The sequence below is a fragment of the Lichtheimia ornata genome (genome assembly GCF_029851405.1).
Source record: "Lichtheimia ornata isolate CBS 291.66 chromosome Unknown scaffold00107, whole genome shotgun sequence".
NCBI lineage: Eukaryota > Fungi > Mucoromycota > Mucoromycetes > Mucorales > Lichtheimiaceae > Lichtheimia > Lichtheimia ornata.
Window position 1 is genome coordinate 21,296 of NW_026695427.1, and position 15,916 is coordinate 37,211.

At 43.8% G+C, this 15,916-nt stretch overlaps 2 protein-coding genes across 2 annotated transcripts; both read right to left on the minus strand.

Moving 5' to 3' along the window:
• Window positions 1-4,584: 4,584 nt before the first annotated feature.
• On the minus strand, window positions 4,585-4,854 carry O0I10_011991 (uncharacterized protein; the record flags this gene model as incomplete). The annotated part of the gene is made up of 1 exon (XM_058491941.1): window positions 4,585-4,854. The coding sequence occupies one exon, from the start codon at window positions 4,852-4,854 to the stop codon at window positions 4,585-4,587; it is 270 nt and encodes an 89-aa protein (XP_058337283.1).
• Window positions 4,855-6,789: 1,935 nt separating this feature from the next.
• On the minus strand, window positions 6,790-9,583 carry O0I10_011992 (uncharacterized protein; the record flags this gene model as incomplete). The annotated part of the gene is made up of 5 exons (XM_058491942.1): window positions 6,790-7,571; window positions 7,636-7,722; window positions 7,797-7,904; window positions 7,969-8,658; window positions 9,514-9,583. The coding sequence occupies 5 exons, from the start codon at window positions 9,581-9,583 to the stop codon at window positions 6,790-6,792; spliced, it is 1,737 nt and encodes a 578-aa protein (XP_058337284.1).
• Window positions 9,584-15,916: the final 6,333 nt, after the last annotated feature.

Below are 15,916 nucleotides of genomic sequence, written 5' to 3' on the forward strand. Positions count from 1 at the left end.
AGTTCAGAAGAAGTGATTTTGATTTTTTTCAATAAAACTGAATCCTGAAGGAAGATGATACGTAGCTGTTCCAAAAAAATCAAAATCATGTGTGCTGCATAATATGGTTCATCTACTGTGCTGGAGGATGGCAAAACTTCGCAATGCAATGGATCATGATGCATAAGTTTGCCCTTTGGTTTGTAAACGGTATTTATTTAGTGCCACATGAATGACACATTTGTGAAGTATAGCATTCAGGTCCTATGACCTTACAAGGAGTGACAAAGAGGAACAAGAGCAAATTTCAAAGCGGAGAAAGCGGGGATTCGAACCATAGGTCATACAAACATAATACTAAGATGCTAATAAACCATTTACAGGGCCGAAGCCACAGTTTGCCCTTTGGGACAATGCTCATTGATCAAATTCATTCAAAACCACCGATTCATTAAGGTATGTTTCTCTTGTTCAAATCCCTTTATTGACAGGTGGTCTTCATCTTTCTTGAATAAACGTTCTCTCACGGACCAGTTTTTGGTGCCTACTACTGGAACGGCGATCTGGAGACTAGCCACAGCAGCTGCAGACTACAATCACGATTAATGCCTCCAATGACCAACATCCTTGAAAGAGCAAGACAACTCGCAGTGTACGCCTTTGGCAGTGGAAAAGCAATTGACACTGAGTCAAAGGACACAATTAGAAAGACTCTTCGCCTACCAGCATCGGTTCGATACATCGACATCGAAAATCTCTTTGACAGCCTATGCATATGGTTTACAATCCACCACGCAACGAGACTTCGTGATAGAAGCAATCAAGAGAAATGGTGACGCGGGTCCTGACAATCATGAGGATTTCGTGAAGGGCGAATCAAACCATCCATATTGCGTAAATCGGATCCCTCACCTTTATTCCAAAAATGCTTCATGGCTCTTTCCACTTCTTCTTGCGTTGCATAACCATCTGCAGATGTAAAAGCACCATGACCCTCATAGTTGCGTCTGCTGATTTTTTGTTTTTTTCTCTTAGCCCAATACAAAATCGACTTTATACGAGGACCACGAGGAGACTCATTTTTCTTTGCTTGTTTTCTACTTTGGTCATGGGTGGTCCAGGAAGTGGCAGACGATCTGTTGATGGTGGCAACTCATCATCTTGTTTGCGGAGCATACCATTATTGTCGAAAACAACGACGCCACATACATCCTAAGATGAAACAATGAGGCGTATCGTATAGTCAATGATTGTGCTACCTGTGACACCCAAGAAAAGTCACTAGACAGCCAACCTATAACCACTACCAAGGCATATAAGTATCGTCAAGAGGCAGTGTGCAACAATCGGTGTTAGCGAAATACCTGATAATGGAAAGCTGCATTTGTTTTTGCGACAACAGGTTAGTGCTGTTGTATCCTGGTACACATTCTCACGTTTGTCAACCTGCTTTCTCTATCATACGATGGAATTCCCCTATCACCCGAATGAAGGTTTACCTTGTCATCACCAACCTTATCCACATTGGTCACCTATTGCTATATACGTACACGCTTCATCGCTGTAGCACCCGTTGCATGGTTGTATCACACACACCTTCTCGGTATACTCCATTAGGAAGCACACACACACACACACCCTCTTCAACCACCATCACCCTTAAAGCTATAAATACGCTCAACAACCACCACTTGAATAAAGGATCAATCTCTTATTGAGTCTCGTGACTATTAGTCTCCTCTTCTTGTATAAGTGATATTACAAGTGCTTTACTCAATGTCATCATGCTATTATTGATGTTATGAGAAAGGATGTCTTTCGACCCCGCCACAAAAGTGGTTTCAAGAGAAATGCATCTGGTACCATCACCTCATGCTGTGGGTGGTCGTAAGAAAAAGGCATTCGAATTGGGACGTCCACCCTATGACTATCGTACATGCATGCCATGGCATTCAAAATGGTCATACTGAACCGTGAGGGAATTATAGGAACGAAAATGACCAGCATAGCGCAAAGATGCATGTGCGAAATTTTGGTGGTTGAGGCACTCAATATCGGGCAGCTAGGCCATATCCCTTCTTATTGGCACTAGCCGGGTATTGCCTCTATTCCATGCCGATGCCCGCTTTCAAAATTTTCTAATGAAGAGATTGGATTTTTTTGAATGGCGATGCTCAGCATCGTGCAGGGCATCATCTGACCCAGTTTCATGTTCGAGATTGGGAACCCCACCTATATGTATAGGATCTCGCATTTTATCAATCTGGGGTATACCCTGGTTAGCAAAAACTATAGTAGGCCCTGCCATTCGAAAAGTTTGAATCAAATGTAGGTTGTTCATATAACCAAAGGTGATCAGCATACCGAATAGCACCACGTGTGAAAGTCTCAGGATCTAGATAGGTAATTTCATGGTCATCGGCTATGTACACTATAGGCCATCGTATGCATTCTATATGGATACGCACCCATTCAAGATAGTGATGGTGAATCATGGGGTTGTTTTGAGAATGAAAGTGATCAGCATACTTGTAACGATAATAAGTTTAGGGTGAGGATGCCAATAATTGTAACCTAATCATCATTTAGGAACCTTTATTAATCGTGGTTACAAAGAGATAAAGCTAGCAACCAATGAGTACCAATTATGCATCAACAATCCCCAAGGTAGAGAGTCTCGAAGGCGAAAGAGCTATATGGCAATAATGAGTCTAATAAAGTAGCTAGTACAAAGAACATCAATGATGAGATTGGAGATGCATATGCGTATAGGAGATTGTATTGCTTTATTGCATAAATGGTCATTATGTTAGCTCTCAATTAAGCATGACATGTATGAAAATGACTAGCTAAATATACATGTTTAAAAATGACAGCTGCGAGCGATAGCTCTATCTGGGACCTCGTGTCTCGTTTTCTTCACTATATCACCACCCTACAAGGACTCGTACCAACAAAGCCCAAAGCATAGTGCCGTGCTGTCACGTTGACGAGAGCTTCAAGTATCATAAGGATAGTCCCTCCTTCCTTCTACCGGTATTTGTAGATCCAATGAGACCCCTGTATCACACATGTGTTAGTATGCATGACGTTCGATGAGATTCTGCACCAATGTCACTTACAGACCCTTCTCGCAATCACAATTCACCATATGTTCGCTTTGAGTATCCTCCTTTGCAAAACGGTGTTCATCTTGGCTTTAACGTTCCATTGTCCTCATTGCGCTTGCCACCGAAAATAGACCCAATCTTGATGACATTGCGGGCAGCTTTCAAGCATGTAGAAATAAGCCTAACGAACATGGTATTACTAATGGCAGGATAAAAAGGAAGATTCGAATGTACTTACCCATCATCATCGGGAGCGCGTGTATGGTTTTCAGTATCCTTTCACTTGCGCCAACGTAAGGCCGTTTGTGGTCAAACACCGATTCCAACATGATCCAAGTTCTCCTAGCACAGTTCTTGCAAGTCCCACGTTTCTTCTTTTTTCTGTTTTTTTGTTCTTTTTTGTTTCTATTACCGCAAAATGAGAACACACTTTTCATCCTTCATAAAGCCAATCATATACGTACTTCTTTTTTTCAGGCTCTCTTGATTTTGATGATATTGAATGCCAATCCTTGTTTGAGTGATGGTCGAGATTGTTGAGCAGATTCAGCACGGCACCCAACGGCCAGGCGACTCTTAATCGGTGAACGCACGGTGCCCTGTGACCCTGAACGACAAAGCGATACATATCCTCCAGACTGGTCTTGATGCCATTGACGTTTGTTTCTCGGCATGTTTGTTCTATAACACCATTGTTAATACATTGACCTTGTATATATCCCAATTCACCTAATGATACTTGCTTTGATCTTTGTGTTTGTATTTGATAGAGCGCTTGATTGAAATAATTGATGAAGGTGTATGTGCGTACGAGAGAGAGAGAGAGAGAGAGAGAGAGAGCCATAGGTTGATTGTCTTGATATATATATGTGGAATCGTGCAATTGCTGTGCATAGGAAATCCAGAGTCGATCGCCAGAACCGCTGTGATATGGTACAGACGTTCAATGATTGCATCTATATAATGATACGGTAAGCGTCATGGTAATAGATGGGCTTTGGAATCATATACATACGTTTTTAATGGTCGATCCTTGGTTGGTTTGTTCTTGACTTTGGTTGCAATGTCGACCATGTGGCGATTTCGGGCTTTGCCATGTCGTCCATAACCATGCATGAACTTCCCATGATAGGAAAAGGTCCACAGACCACCAGGCATCTTTGGATTGATATGGTTTTGTCGAGAAGATCCAGACTTGAATGATGATAACAATCGTGGTTGATATTGTGAATCCTCTTGCCACGCCATATGACTCATGTGTATATGAATTCTTAGCCTTCTTGATCACATCGCGTGTAGATGATGAAAGATCCAATACAAATCCGTAGCATGTGCATTGGTTCCAATTCGTCCCCCATTTTGAAAGCGTAGCAACCCATAGCATGCTCCAGCCACCACGAGATGAGATGTCCTCGCCATCCGCTACCATGCATGTGCTGCGAATCGTGACCACCGCCAATAGCCACTTCTGCAAATGCCAATAGTAATCCGCCCCTCATGCCATTGAATTGGAAGAACTTGATGATGCCAAATTGTAACAGGAAAGCCACCTCGAAAGACGATTTTGATGCACATGCCGCCAATGGGATGCCATGTCAACATAAAGAGACGCCTGCAGTTGTGCCTTGGTTCCCCCATGGGCCATAAAGCCATCGTCATAGTTGTTTGTTGCCAATTCCAAGTGATAAATGCCACCAGTGTCCGAACGTCCCTTGTGATAATCCATCTTGATGCCATAGGTATGAATCTTCGCAATTGTAGCCATAACAATGGTGACGTGATCAAAGCCAATGCCTTGCTCAATGCCATTGCGTTGCCATCCATGTCATTCTTTGTCGGATATAGAGTACAATAGGCCAACTCCTCATCGTGTTGCTGATGCCACCATAATGCCAATAAAACGAGCGCGTGGTGAGCCGCATCTTGATGCCATAGCCATGTATCGTATCACAGAGAGGAGCACCAACTACTGAAACACGCAGGATCGTATGCACGTGGATCAAAGATAATAGCTGCATCGCAACGAATCGCCTCATGGAATAAAGAAAATGAAGCCCTTGTGCCTTGTTGCCATGCCAATAAATGCCCAAATTCAATGACACTACCAAGTGGATTGAAGAGAGTGACCCCTCTGTGCCTTGAACAACGTTAATAAATGACCTAATAGGTAACGCCGCCAATAGAAGGGAAAAGGTCTTGTCTCCTCTGTAGCCATGGCGATAAATGTGTCCCGCCAATAAAATGAAAAACAATTCCTTGTGCCTTGTCGCCTTGGTGATCAATGCGTTGAAATTGGTAGCGATGCCAGTAGGTTGAAAAGCAACTCCTTTGCTCTGTCGCCATGACAATGAATGTGTCCAAATAGGTAATAGCGCGAATAAGATGCATGCAATGCAATGTCATTGCGTTGTAGCCATGGCGATAAATGTGTTCAACTTGGCAATAGCACCGATCCAGTATTCTCGAAAAGAGACACCTTTTGCGTTGTAGTCATGATGATAGCCTCTTGATATGTAGCAATGCCAATAAAAGGAACGAGAGAAAACTTCAGACTGGTAACCATGACGACCAGTGTATTCAGCTTGATAATGGCACCAGTAAAAAGAAAAGAGAACCCTTGCGCCTTGTTGCCATCACAGCGATGGCTCGATACGATTGCACCATCGATAAAAAGGAAGGAGAACCCTTGTGTATGCCACCAAATGCCCAAGATCCAGATCGGTAACGACACCAATAAAAAGAAAAGAGAACTCCTGTCCTCCGCGACAGCAGCCGCTGCTCATAACAATCGCCCCAAAAGGGCCCAAGGCCTATTGTCAAGGGAGACATACATTAGCATCTTGAAAAGACATATCCATTTGTGCTTCAATACATACCATGCACAGTGACCATAACCTGTTCACAGGGATACCCTACAGAACCAGAAACAAGACGCGGCATGTCATCCCAGGCACATCCAACCCCATGTGGAGAGTGAAAGGAATCAACATGCAGGCCTCTTTCCCACCCACGGATCCTTCAAAGCCTTATCCTCTGCACCAAGAGCGCCGGATCCAACGACGTCCAATCTTCTCCAATCCCCAGGCTATGATGCCTTGCCCACCATGTCTTGATGGTCGTTTGCAGATACCCACTTCACAGAAGATTACCGCTTGTGCCTAAACATGATCATCCAACATGTAAAGGCGGTGGCACTATGCAGGGACACACCACAGTATCAATAACCATGATGGCCCCCACATCATAAAACGACAATAGTAAGTAAATGGGTCATAAAATAATAGCAGTATTTCGACTTACCCTTTCAAGACCAAATCAAGCACCTCAGTGGGTAACGTAGCAACTAGACCATGAGAGGACGTAGGAATGCAAGGTCTTGTACATAGCAAACTGGATCATGGATACCAATTGGACTTCTCGTTGGCTCTTACAGCACCCAAGGTAGCGTCATCGATGACCCTCCAGATCCTCCCACCGCGAGACCTACATGCCGACCCTTTCACTCAACACACATGAAGCTGAACGTACCTGAGAATCATCCACGCTTGAGACTGGACTGCAGGGCATCCCATCCGTAACCAAAGAACGCTCCAAAGGAACAAGCAATCGCCCTATAGGTGGGATAAAGGTACATTAGTAATAGTGACAAACATAGTGATCCAATTTTCACTTACCAGAAGGCACCCACAAACTCGTTGATTCAATCAAAGAGGCCTAGGGCCTCTTGTGCGTCACGCACATCGGATGATAAGGATGGTGTTGATGTTGCGGTTGTGGTGGCGGTGGTAGCAGGTTGTTGTAGTTGGGCGGATTCACGAGGTGTTGAGGAGTTGGCGGTGTTAGAGGATGAGGATGAGGACGATTGGCGGAAAGAAGAAGAAGAAGAAGGTGTTGCGGTTGCTCGTGGTGGTCGTGGTGGAGGAGGTGGCATATCAGGACGCACAATTCGAGACGAAGAAGGAGTGGAAGTGGCGGTCGATGTTGATGATGTTGTGGGAGTCGTAGTAAGGATAGTGCGTCGTGGTCGAGGTGGTGGTGGTGGCATATCGGGATTGATTCGAGAATGAGAGGAAGTGGGAATGGCGGCATTGGTGGTAGGCATAGTAGCCGTAGCTGTGGGGGTTGCGGAATTGGATGGTGTTGTAGGAGTAAGGGCTGCTTGGCGGATGCGTTGGATTCGGGCTTGAATGAGTGACATAACGGGATTAAGTGGAGGGCTAAGAGGAGGAGAAGTGGCAACAGCGGCAGTAGAAGGAGTAGTAATAGGAGCGGTATTGGTGATGGTGGTGGCAGGAATAGGAGTAGGCATAGTGGATGGCATAGTGGTGGTGACGGTATTGGTGATGGTGGTGGTAGAAGCGGTTGTAGTGATGGTAGGAGCAATGATTGTGGTGTCAACCTCCATAGGGACGGGCGTAGGTGATGGTGGAGGTGATGTAGGTGGTGTTGCGGGTTGAGAAGGAATAACAGGGGAAGGCATATCTACGTAAAAGCAGGATATTGGATAAGTAGGCATATATAAAAGGTATCCAAAATTCACACTTACCGATGTCAATAGGATCATCGTTGTCATCATCATAAACGAATGGAGAGGAGTCCAAATGGACGGACATGACCGACAAAAGGTCGTCGTCTAAAACAGATCATCCCATGTGAGTATATACGTGACTCAATATGACAATCCACATAGGTGAAGGTATCACTTACCAACTTCCATGTCATCACGAGGCTCCACAAATCTCCAGTCAGCAGGCTCCCTCATATGTGTGTCCTCGTCAAAAGGATCGTCTACAGTCATGTAGCGAAAAAGAAGGGCTATATAAAAGTTATTGTTAGCAACTTGTATAATTACGGGAGTAACATCGGGATATACACTTACAGAGTAGCTCCATCTCATCCTCATCCTGAGCACCGAAATCACCAACGCCATCATCAGCAGCAGGAACGTCACGAGCTTCTTCACCAACAGCAGCGGGAGCAACAACACCATCTTCCTCAGCAATAACATCGGCAGGACCAGGAACAACAACACCAACAACGTCAACAGCAGGAACACGAACAGGATCATCACCGGCAGGATCAACACCAAGAGCTTTGTCACCATCAACAACACCTTCAACACCTTCATCAGCAACTTCAACAACAGCAGAAACGCAAGTAGGAGCGACACCAACACCGCGAGCAGACACAGAAACAACTTCGTCACCAGCACCAACACGAGAAACGCAAGGATCAAAACCAACACAAGTGCCACAGACAACTTGGCTACCTTCATGGAGGCAAGGAACACCAGCAGGAAGAGGACAGGAAGGCGAAAAACGGACAGCGTGACGAGAGAGGATTTCAAGACCTTCAGCACGAGACGAGAGACAAGTAACAACAACACCAACCACAGGAGGAGGACGAACAGGCACCTTGAGGTCCAACGTAGCATTTGCTTCAAGCAAACGTTCTAAAGAACGAGGGTTGGCAATAGAGACCCACTTTTGCACGAAGACAACAAAGCGGTCCAAAACGTGTAGTGCAGGTAGCAAAGGGCAAGCAACACCGCGACAGAGACACCAAAAAGCTGCACAAGGCAAGCGAATAAGAGCGTGAGTGGAAAAGCAGGTTCAGCGAAGCAAAAAGCAAGAGCAGAGAGAATCCAGAGGCAGAGCTTGGTAACAGAGCGAAAAGTAATAAGAGTTGGGAAGAAAGAGGAAGAAATTCGTTGAGCTGGAAACGTCTATTTTATTACCAAGAGCACGTCACCCCATTTCATCCCATTTGACTAATCCCATGTCATGATCCTTCTCAATTGCAGTTGGAATGGGTAAACAAGTATGTCTAAACTATCTTTATATGACTTGCTAATAAAAGGGTATAGGTGTGGTAGTAATAAGGTGGTATTGTTAGGTGTAGCTGTATTATAGTCATACCGCAGCAATAGCCTTTGCACCCCTTGAACACCGCCCCTTGTCATATAATGATAATAAAGAATACGTTTATGAAAGCGTTATGAATGGTGGTGTTGTTTATTGTATGCGTGTGTGAAGGGCAGAGACTAACTTCCTTGTGTGGATGTAGGTGTGTACTCGTCGTCTTCTTGCTGCTTCTTGCCCATTCAGACCCAACGCCGCAATCGTGGTTCGACATGGAAACCCTCATTAGCAACTGATGTATACGAAAGGGGTGTATGAAGGTGAGTAGCGTGTTGTTAGCGTGTAATAGCCAACTTGCCTTTCTTCGTTGTGTGTGTTGATATGCTTGTCCTTTACAGCTTTCCTGGTTCAGCAATGGCGACAATGGCAACGTTCAGGAGGAATGGAGAAAGAGATGCTATACAAGGGTGGCAACGGATACTCTGTTGACAAGGCAAGTAAGACCACTTGAAAGGTTTATGGCAAAGGGATAGGTTGGCATTCTATCTCGGCGACCTTCTTACAATGAACAATAGCAATCTTGATCGGGAAAAGCTTCGGGCACCACAATTCCGCTCTCGGGCACCACAACATTCCACGTGATTTTGGGTTGCACGTGACCCCTTGGGCACCACATTGCCTATGCTGATCCCACTCGGGCACCACATCCATTAGAATCATTTAATGCTTGTATGTATGATACTAGCCATTCACAAACACTTATATTGGGGCTATCATGTTAATAGGAAACGTTAATAGGAAATGTTCATATTTATTGTTGTTTGGTAATATTGTTTGCATACGAAGTGTTGTAGCTTGATTTGGTGATGACTTCGGTTGATGTCGATGTATGTTGCATAAAAAACATTGAAGGGCTTAATGGCATAAATATACTAGGGCTCGATAATAATAGTTGCAGCATGTATCTCTTCTTCTGTAAGCTTAGGTTTTGAAGGCTCTCGAAGGCCTTCATACATGATGACTTTGCTTGAAACAAGCTGCTGCCAAATCATGCTACTTGCAGATGCATAACGTTTCCATCCATGAGCTATCTTTGGAACAGGCGATCCAGGTTTAAGGTTGACACTAACAAAGTGAGAGCGAGAGCCAAGAAGTGCAATTGCAATGCCAGGATTACGGTTGAGGGGACATGCGTCTGGCAAGAAAGTGAAGCATTCATGTGGGGAAAAATAGTACAAGGGTCGTTCAAATGCATTAGCAAGTACATAACCTGCCAAAGGCATCATCATCCATTTCGATGTATCTTCTACGCACGAGCCATTAAACCAATGTAGGGATGTCGCCAATTCATCATAATCGGATTCAAGGCCAAAGAGCTTGCGATAGTGATCGGGACGGGATTGTAGTTCATCCAAACAACGACGACGGATAAATGGCCATTCTTCTTCATTCATCTCTAAGCCAACAGCATATGCTCGGAATCCACAGTTACCATCAGCACGAACATTCCTCATTGAAGATATCCAATCAACCATGAAATATGGTATATCCTCTGTTCTAATACTGGCAGCAACGAGGGAGTCGTTAGCTCTTTCTGCTGCTTGCTTCCTAATACATACATACTTAGTCAAAAATGCAAGGTACATATTATGGGATCTTTTCGTACACTTCCTGCTTCAAATTAAACACCACTCGGATTTTCTTAGGAGGCTGTTCATGTGGTGTACTTTCTGATGCTGGCCGTTTCCCCTCGTTTTCATCATCTTTGGGACACTCATCTCCATGATCACTCACACTTGATTTCTCTCGCTCCTGTGCCTTGGAATCAGCTGGTACCGGTAAGCGTTGGGATCCCTTGGGGCGCCCACGATGCTTCATTTTTTGAGGAGGATTGAGATCTTCAAGTGCGGTGGTAGGAGCATCTAAGATACTTTGCAATCTTTCAAGAATCCTACGTCTCTCTTGATAATCCCTCGCCTTGTTAATCTTATCTTGCAATCGATACAAGATAGCCAGAGAGTTGTTATCAGTGGCAATGTTGACATCCGCATTGCTGTTACTTGTAGTACATGCATCCTCATCTTTTTCATTCTTGCCATTTGCAATCTGGAGGTCTTTTTTCTTCATGTCAATATGTTACACGATCAAATTCACAGCTTAAAAACAAACCTGCAGTATGCTTATCCAAGCATAAATGCCATCTGAGATGTACAAGCGATATTGGGATAGGCTCGGTCGTTGGCAGAATATGATAGCATGGTATTCCAAAATTCACACGGATCTTGCAATTACATGCCAATGGCTGGGAATCGCTTTCACTTGGTTCGATAGGTTTATCCACCTTATCCTTCTTGCCCACCTTTACAAGCTCTTTCTTGATCTTATCGACGGCATATTGCGATACCTTCCCAATCAAATGCTGTAGCTTCTCTTTTACATGCTCTGGCATGAAGTGATCATGGGCCATTTTGTTTTTCTCGATGGCAATGCTTTCGTTCTCATTCTAGGTAAAGTCGTGTTAATCATGTTCAATATCATAATAGCTCATAGTTTGCTTATGATTTTATTGTACCTGTAGCCTGATAAAGCGATCAATCTCCTTGATGCCATTGACGAGCGTGCCTGAGGCGGTAAGAAACTTCTTGATGGTTGCATGAGCACCTTCAACACGGTTGGTAGTCGTACATCCAAGATGGAAAAAGTGACATGTGTGCTTGCCAACCCAAAGCTCTTCCACTTCAAGCATTCTATGGATGAACAATTTAACCTTAATCTCATAGTTGTTCTTTCGATAAAGTTCTCTAGCGCTTACCTATCCAAGTACTTAACGATTTCAGTCGACTTGCTACTGGTATTGGCAACTTCCAAGAAATCAGATTTGGCTTTTTGGTATGATGATTCATTGTCGGAGCAGATGAGACCATCAACAGCTTTCAGTAATGCCTTATGCTTTTCAACATCGCCATCAAATCCTTTAAGGCAGTTCTTTGGAAGTTTTTCCTAATGTGAACGGTGCAAAGCATAAATGTTGTATCCCGGTAAGTGGTCTTGATAGCACCAACAAGCGATGGATCATAATCAGTTACAATAACACCGGGGACCTTGTCAACGGGTTTCCAAATGAGATCATGGAGCTCCTCTGCGACCCAAGTGTATGATTCCTTTGTCTCGTTTGAAATCCATGCACCAGCAATTGCAAATGTCTTTAGCTGCTCACTTTTGGATCCTACGTTGCTAACACCAACGACATTGACATATGGCATCTTGTACATATTTGTCTTATATGTAGCATCCATGATTACTACCTCTGAAAACCTTTGTGCATTCTTAATGCAGCTAGGATGGGCAAAAAGGAGGCTTGTAAGCTGTTTGTTGCTGTTGTATTGGTAACGGACTTGATAACCTCGTGCATGCAGGTACTGTCCCATATACGCCATATTACAACCATTGCTGTTTTCAGAGATGGCTTCACGATTCTTGATATTGGATACGTCTTTAGGAATCATTATCTGGTTGCCGTCCATGTCACGCAAAGCATCGCATATATTTGATGGTGTCGCCTTTGCTTGAATCATTTCTAGTACACGTGCGAATTGGTCTTCTGTTAACTTGCGATGCTGATGGAAGATTCGGTAATTGTCAACCATGTCGTGGTTATGCTGATCATTTATAGACCAAGCTTCCCAACATCCACTCTTCGTTGGCCTGGCCTTGATTAGGAAAGGGCACTCCTTACGCCAGGAGTCACGCTTGATCTTTCGAGTCTCTTCGGTTAGGCCATGGCAGTTTTTTGGTTGTCCACCGCAACGGCATTGTAAATGCATATGGCGTTTACTAGAGTTCTTGGTCGTGACACAGTAACCTTCAGCTTTGGCAATGATTTGAGCAGCATCATATAGCTGTTTCTTGGTATCAAAGAGACGATTGTATAGCAAGGACATGTTATTACAATAGGGAAAACAATCACTATTCCAAAATCACCTTGATGTCACAACATTTATTTAGTTTTTCAATACATGCTTTCTTTATCTAAAAAAGGATACTACGAACATGCAACTAAGGGTCATACATACAAGCATTGAATGATGCTAATGGATGTGGTGCCCGAGTGGGATCAGCATAGGCAATGTGGTGCCCAAGGGGTCACGTGCAACCCAAAATCACGTGGAATGTTGTGGTGCCCGAGAGCGGAATTGTGGTGCCCGAAGCTTTTCCCATCTTGATCCAGTGACATGATCACGTGAAATTGCAGCAAGATGAGAGCATGAAAAGATGTGGCAACTTCTACCGGTGGTATGTATAAAACGCAAACAATATCCAAGGCATATCTCGCCGAATGACAATCAATGGATTAAAATAGGGTGTTCTTCAATCAATATCATTGGATTTGCGGTACCTGGCAATATGGATACGTTGGACGGTAACAAGCATGGGACGTGGACCACAACGATGCAACGCATGACAATGACTTGTTTGATCTCCTTGAAAGGTGCCACAACACAATGCGGCAAGCGTTTACGGCATCGTATTAGATCCTGGTGGTACAAGATGTCTTTGGGTACATTTTCTAATGGTGATTCTCCATCGCGTGTAGCGGCTCATGGATTCAAGTATCATGCGTGCAATTCCGTTAGGAAAGAAAAGCTATGTTTGGACGATGGTGAGCCCTTGCGGTATGCTTGTTTCAAGACATCAGGATTGGATGACACGCATTTATCGAATCTCGAGGCAAGGGATATTACACGCAAGCAAAATGGATATGGGAAGAGCTGTTCGATATACGATCATGGTAGGCAATCCGCATTGGCATTTGGCAGTTGTAGTAGGATAGTTTTTCAGCGCTTTAAAATAAAAGTTGGATAAATCAAATTAAGGAGATGGGGGACCACAAAATGAACACGATCCAATCTTAGAGCACATACATTCTGTCACTCACTTTTATGTTGAGCGCTCATTGCCCCACAAAGATCAACCAATGGCTATATCCTTCTGGTCAAGAATCATCGTCCAATCCAACAGCTATCGGATAGCGCCAACATTAATCGTTACATAGGACTCATTATACAATGTCACCAGCGTTGCTATCGGGCGGATTGATTAGCCCATAGAGATTCTGCATGACCATAGCTTAATCATCATCTGCCAGCTGAATGGATACAAGAAGCCATTTATATAGAATGTTAGCTGTAACCCACTCCACGTAATGTAAAACAACATAGAGTCAAAACACGTTGTAAACGAACTTGCATTCTTCTTTTTAGGTTTAGTGTTACTGTTCTTGTAATATTTGCTAATAAAGATAGTGAAGTTTGCAGCTGGTATAGCAAAGGTATTCCTATGCTGGAAAGTGTCTTTCACTTTGTTTTGCCTTTCAGTAATACCGGATTAGAGATACTTTACACCCTCGCTATCCACATTACCCAAAAGGATGGCGTACAATGGTAGCAGTAAAGAGCAATGATACGTTTTCCATACACCACAATGAGCTACACTCATGCCACAGCATCCAATTTTTAACCATTTCAATAACCACCACTAGCGTTGTATGCGTGTTATAGGCTGTAGCTTCATGACACCGATATTGGCTTACTACGAATTTGACGTTGCCTTATGACAAAGATTGTTCGAGGTAATAAAAATGATGGGCGTTTGTGAACAACCACGCCTTATAAAAAGATCACTGTATACATGGTTCCTCCTTCGGCGTCATGCTATGGGTTAGGCAGGATGCACACTTGGATAAATGTATGATCGGAGGCGCATGCAACTGAAAGAAGCAACCCATTTAATGATTGAATCGACCATAGATGATGGGTGGTGCAGCTTCATAGGAACGCTACCTGTCGTTATCCTTATCATGTTGGGTTGCTGCCCAAGCGATAAGCGATGATGTTACGGATAGCGAATTGCAGCCTCTATGGCCTAATGAGATAGGGCTTAAGTAAGCAAACATTGAACCTTGATCGGCGCACGTCCATCTTGGATTAAAAAGACTGCTTCCTTTTACTATGATGGCCCATATAAGTATCCTGCGAGACAATGCTTTTATGTTCAAATACCAGATTTCATATTAAGTTCGCTTGTGGAGTTATAATAGAAGGTCATGATAATAGATGGATACATGCAAGCCCATGTTGATATGTAATTTGAGGACCGCCTCCAATCACCCATAACGATAAAGCGAGCAAGGCTGATTCAATCATTCACGCGAGAGCACTGAGGAACATCGAGCTCCATCCTACCCTCTACTACTTGGTGCTACTATATAGAGAAACAGTGGTTTTTTCACCGAATACCAAATTTGGGTCCATATTGACTTGTGGGAAAATGATCAGAGCATTGCCGCTCGAGCACATAATGCACAAAGTATCCTAATTCCAACGGATGTTGATGCAGCTAGTACCAACAGATACAGAAATCATGGTTTATAACCGAATCCGGAAATACAGGCAAGGTTAACTTGTAGAATAACGAGAAAGTAAGCAAAAACATAGGATGCAGTGATGGGGCAACGTACACATGCTGCGCCTTAATACGTTGGGGTTGCGTATTTTTGTATAAATAGGGGTCGATGAGGGCAAACGAACTTTTTCGTTTTTCTTTCCGCAGCTCTTTTGCTCTCACGGTCATCAAAGGTAAGCCTTCTTTTCTTTTTTCTTTTGTGTGGTGGTATGAGTGGGTGAGTGGTGGTGTGTAGTGTGTAGTGTGTAATGTGTAGTGTGTGTGTGTGAGTGTCTGCTGGTGCCACAGGTAGGTGAATGGGTGGTGAAGAAGAGGGGATAAAAAGGACTATTGGGGCATGCGGATGGGTGGTGAAGAAAAAAGAAGAGGGGATAAAGAGGTATGTGTATGGGTGGTGCGGGTGGTAGTCTGACCACGACTATAAATTGGTCGTCTTCAATGACGAAAACTTGCATCCCGATTACGATGTTAAACCAATCCGTCCGAAATGACGTTAAACTGGGT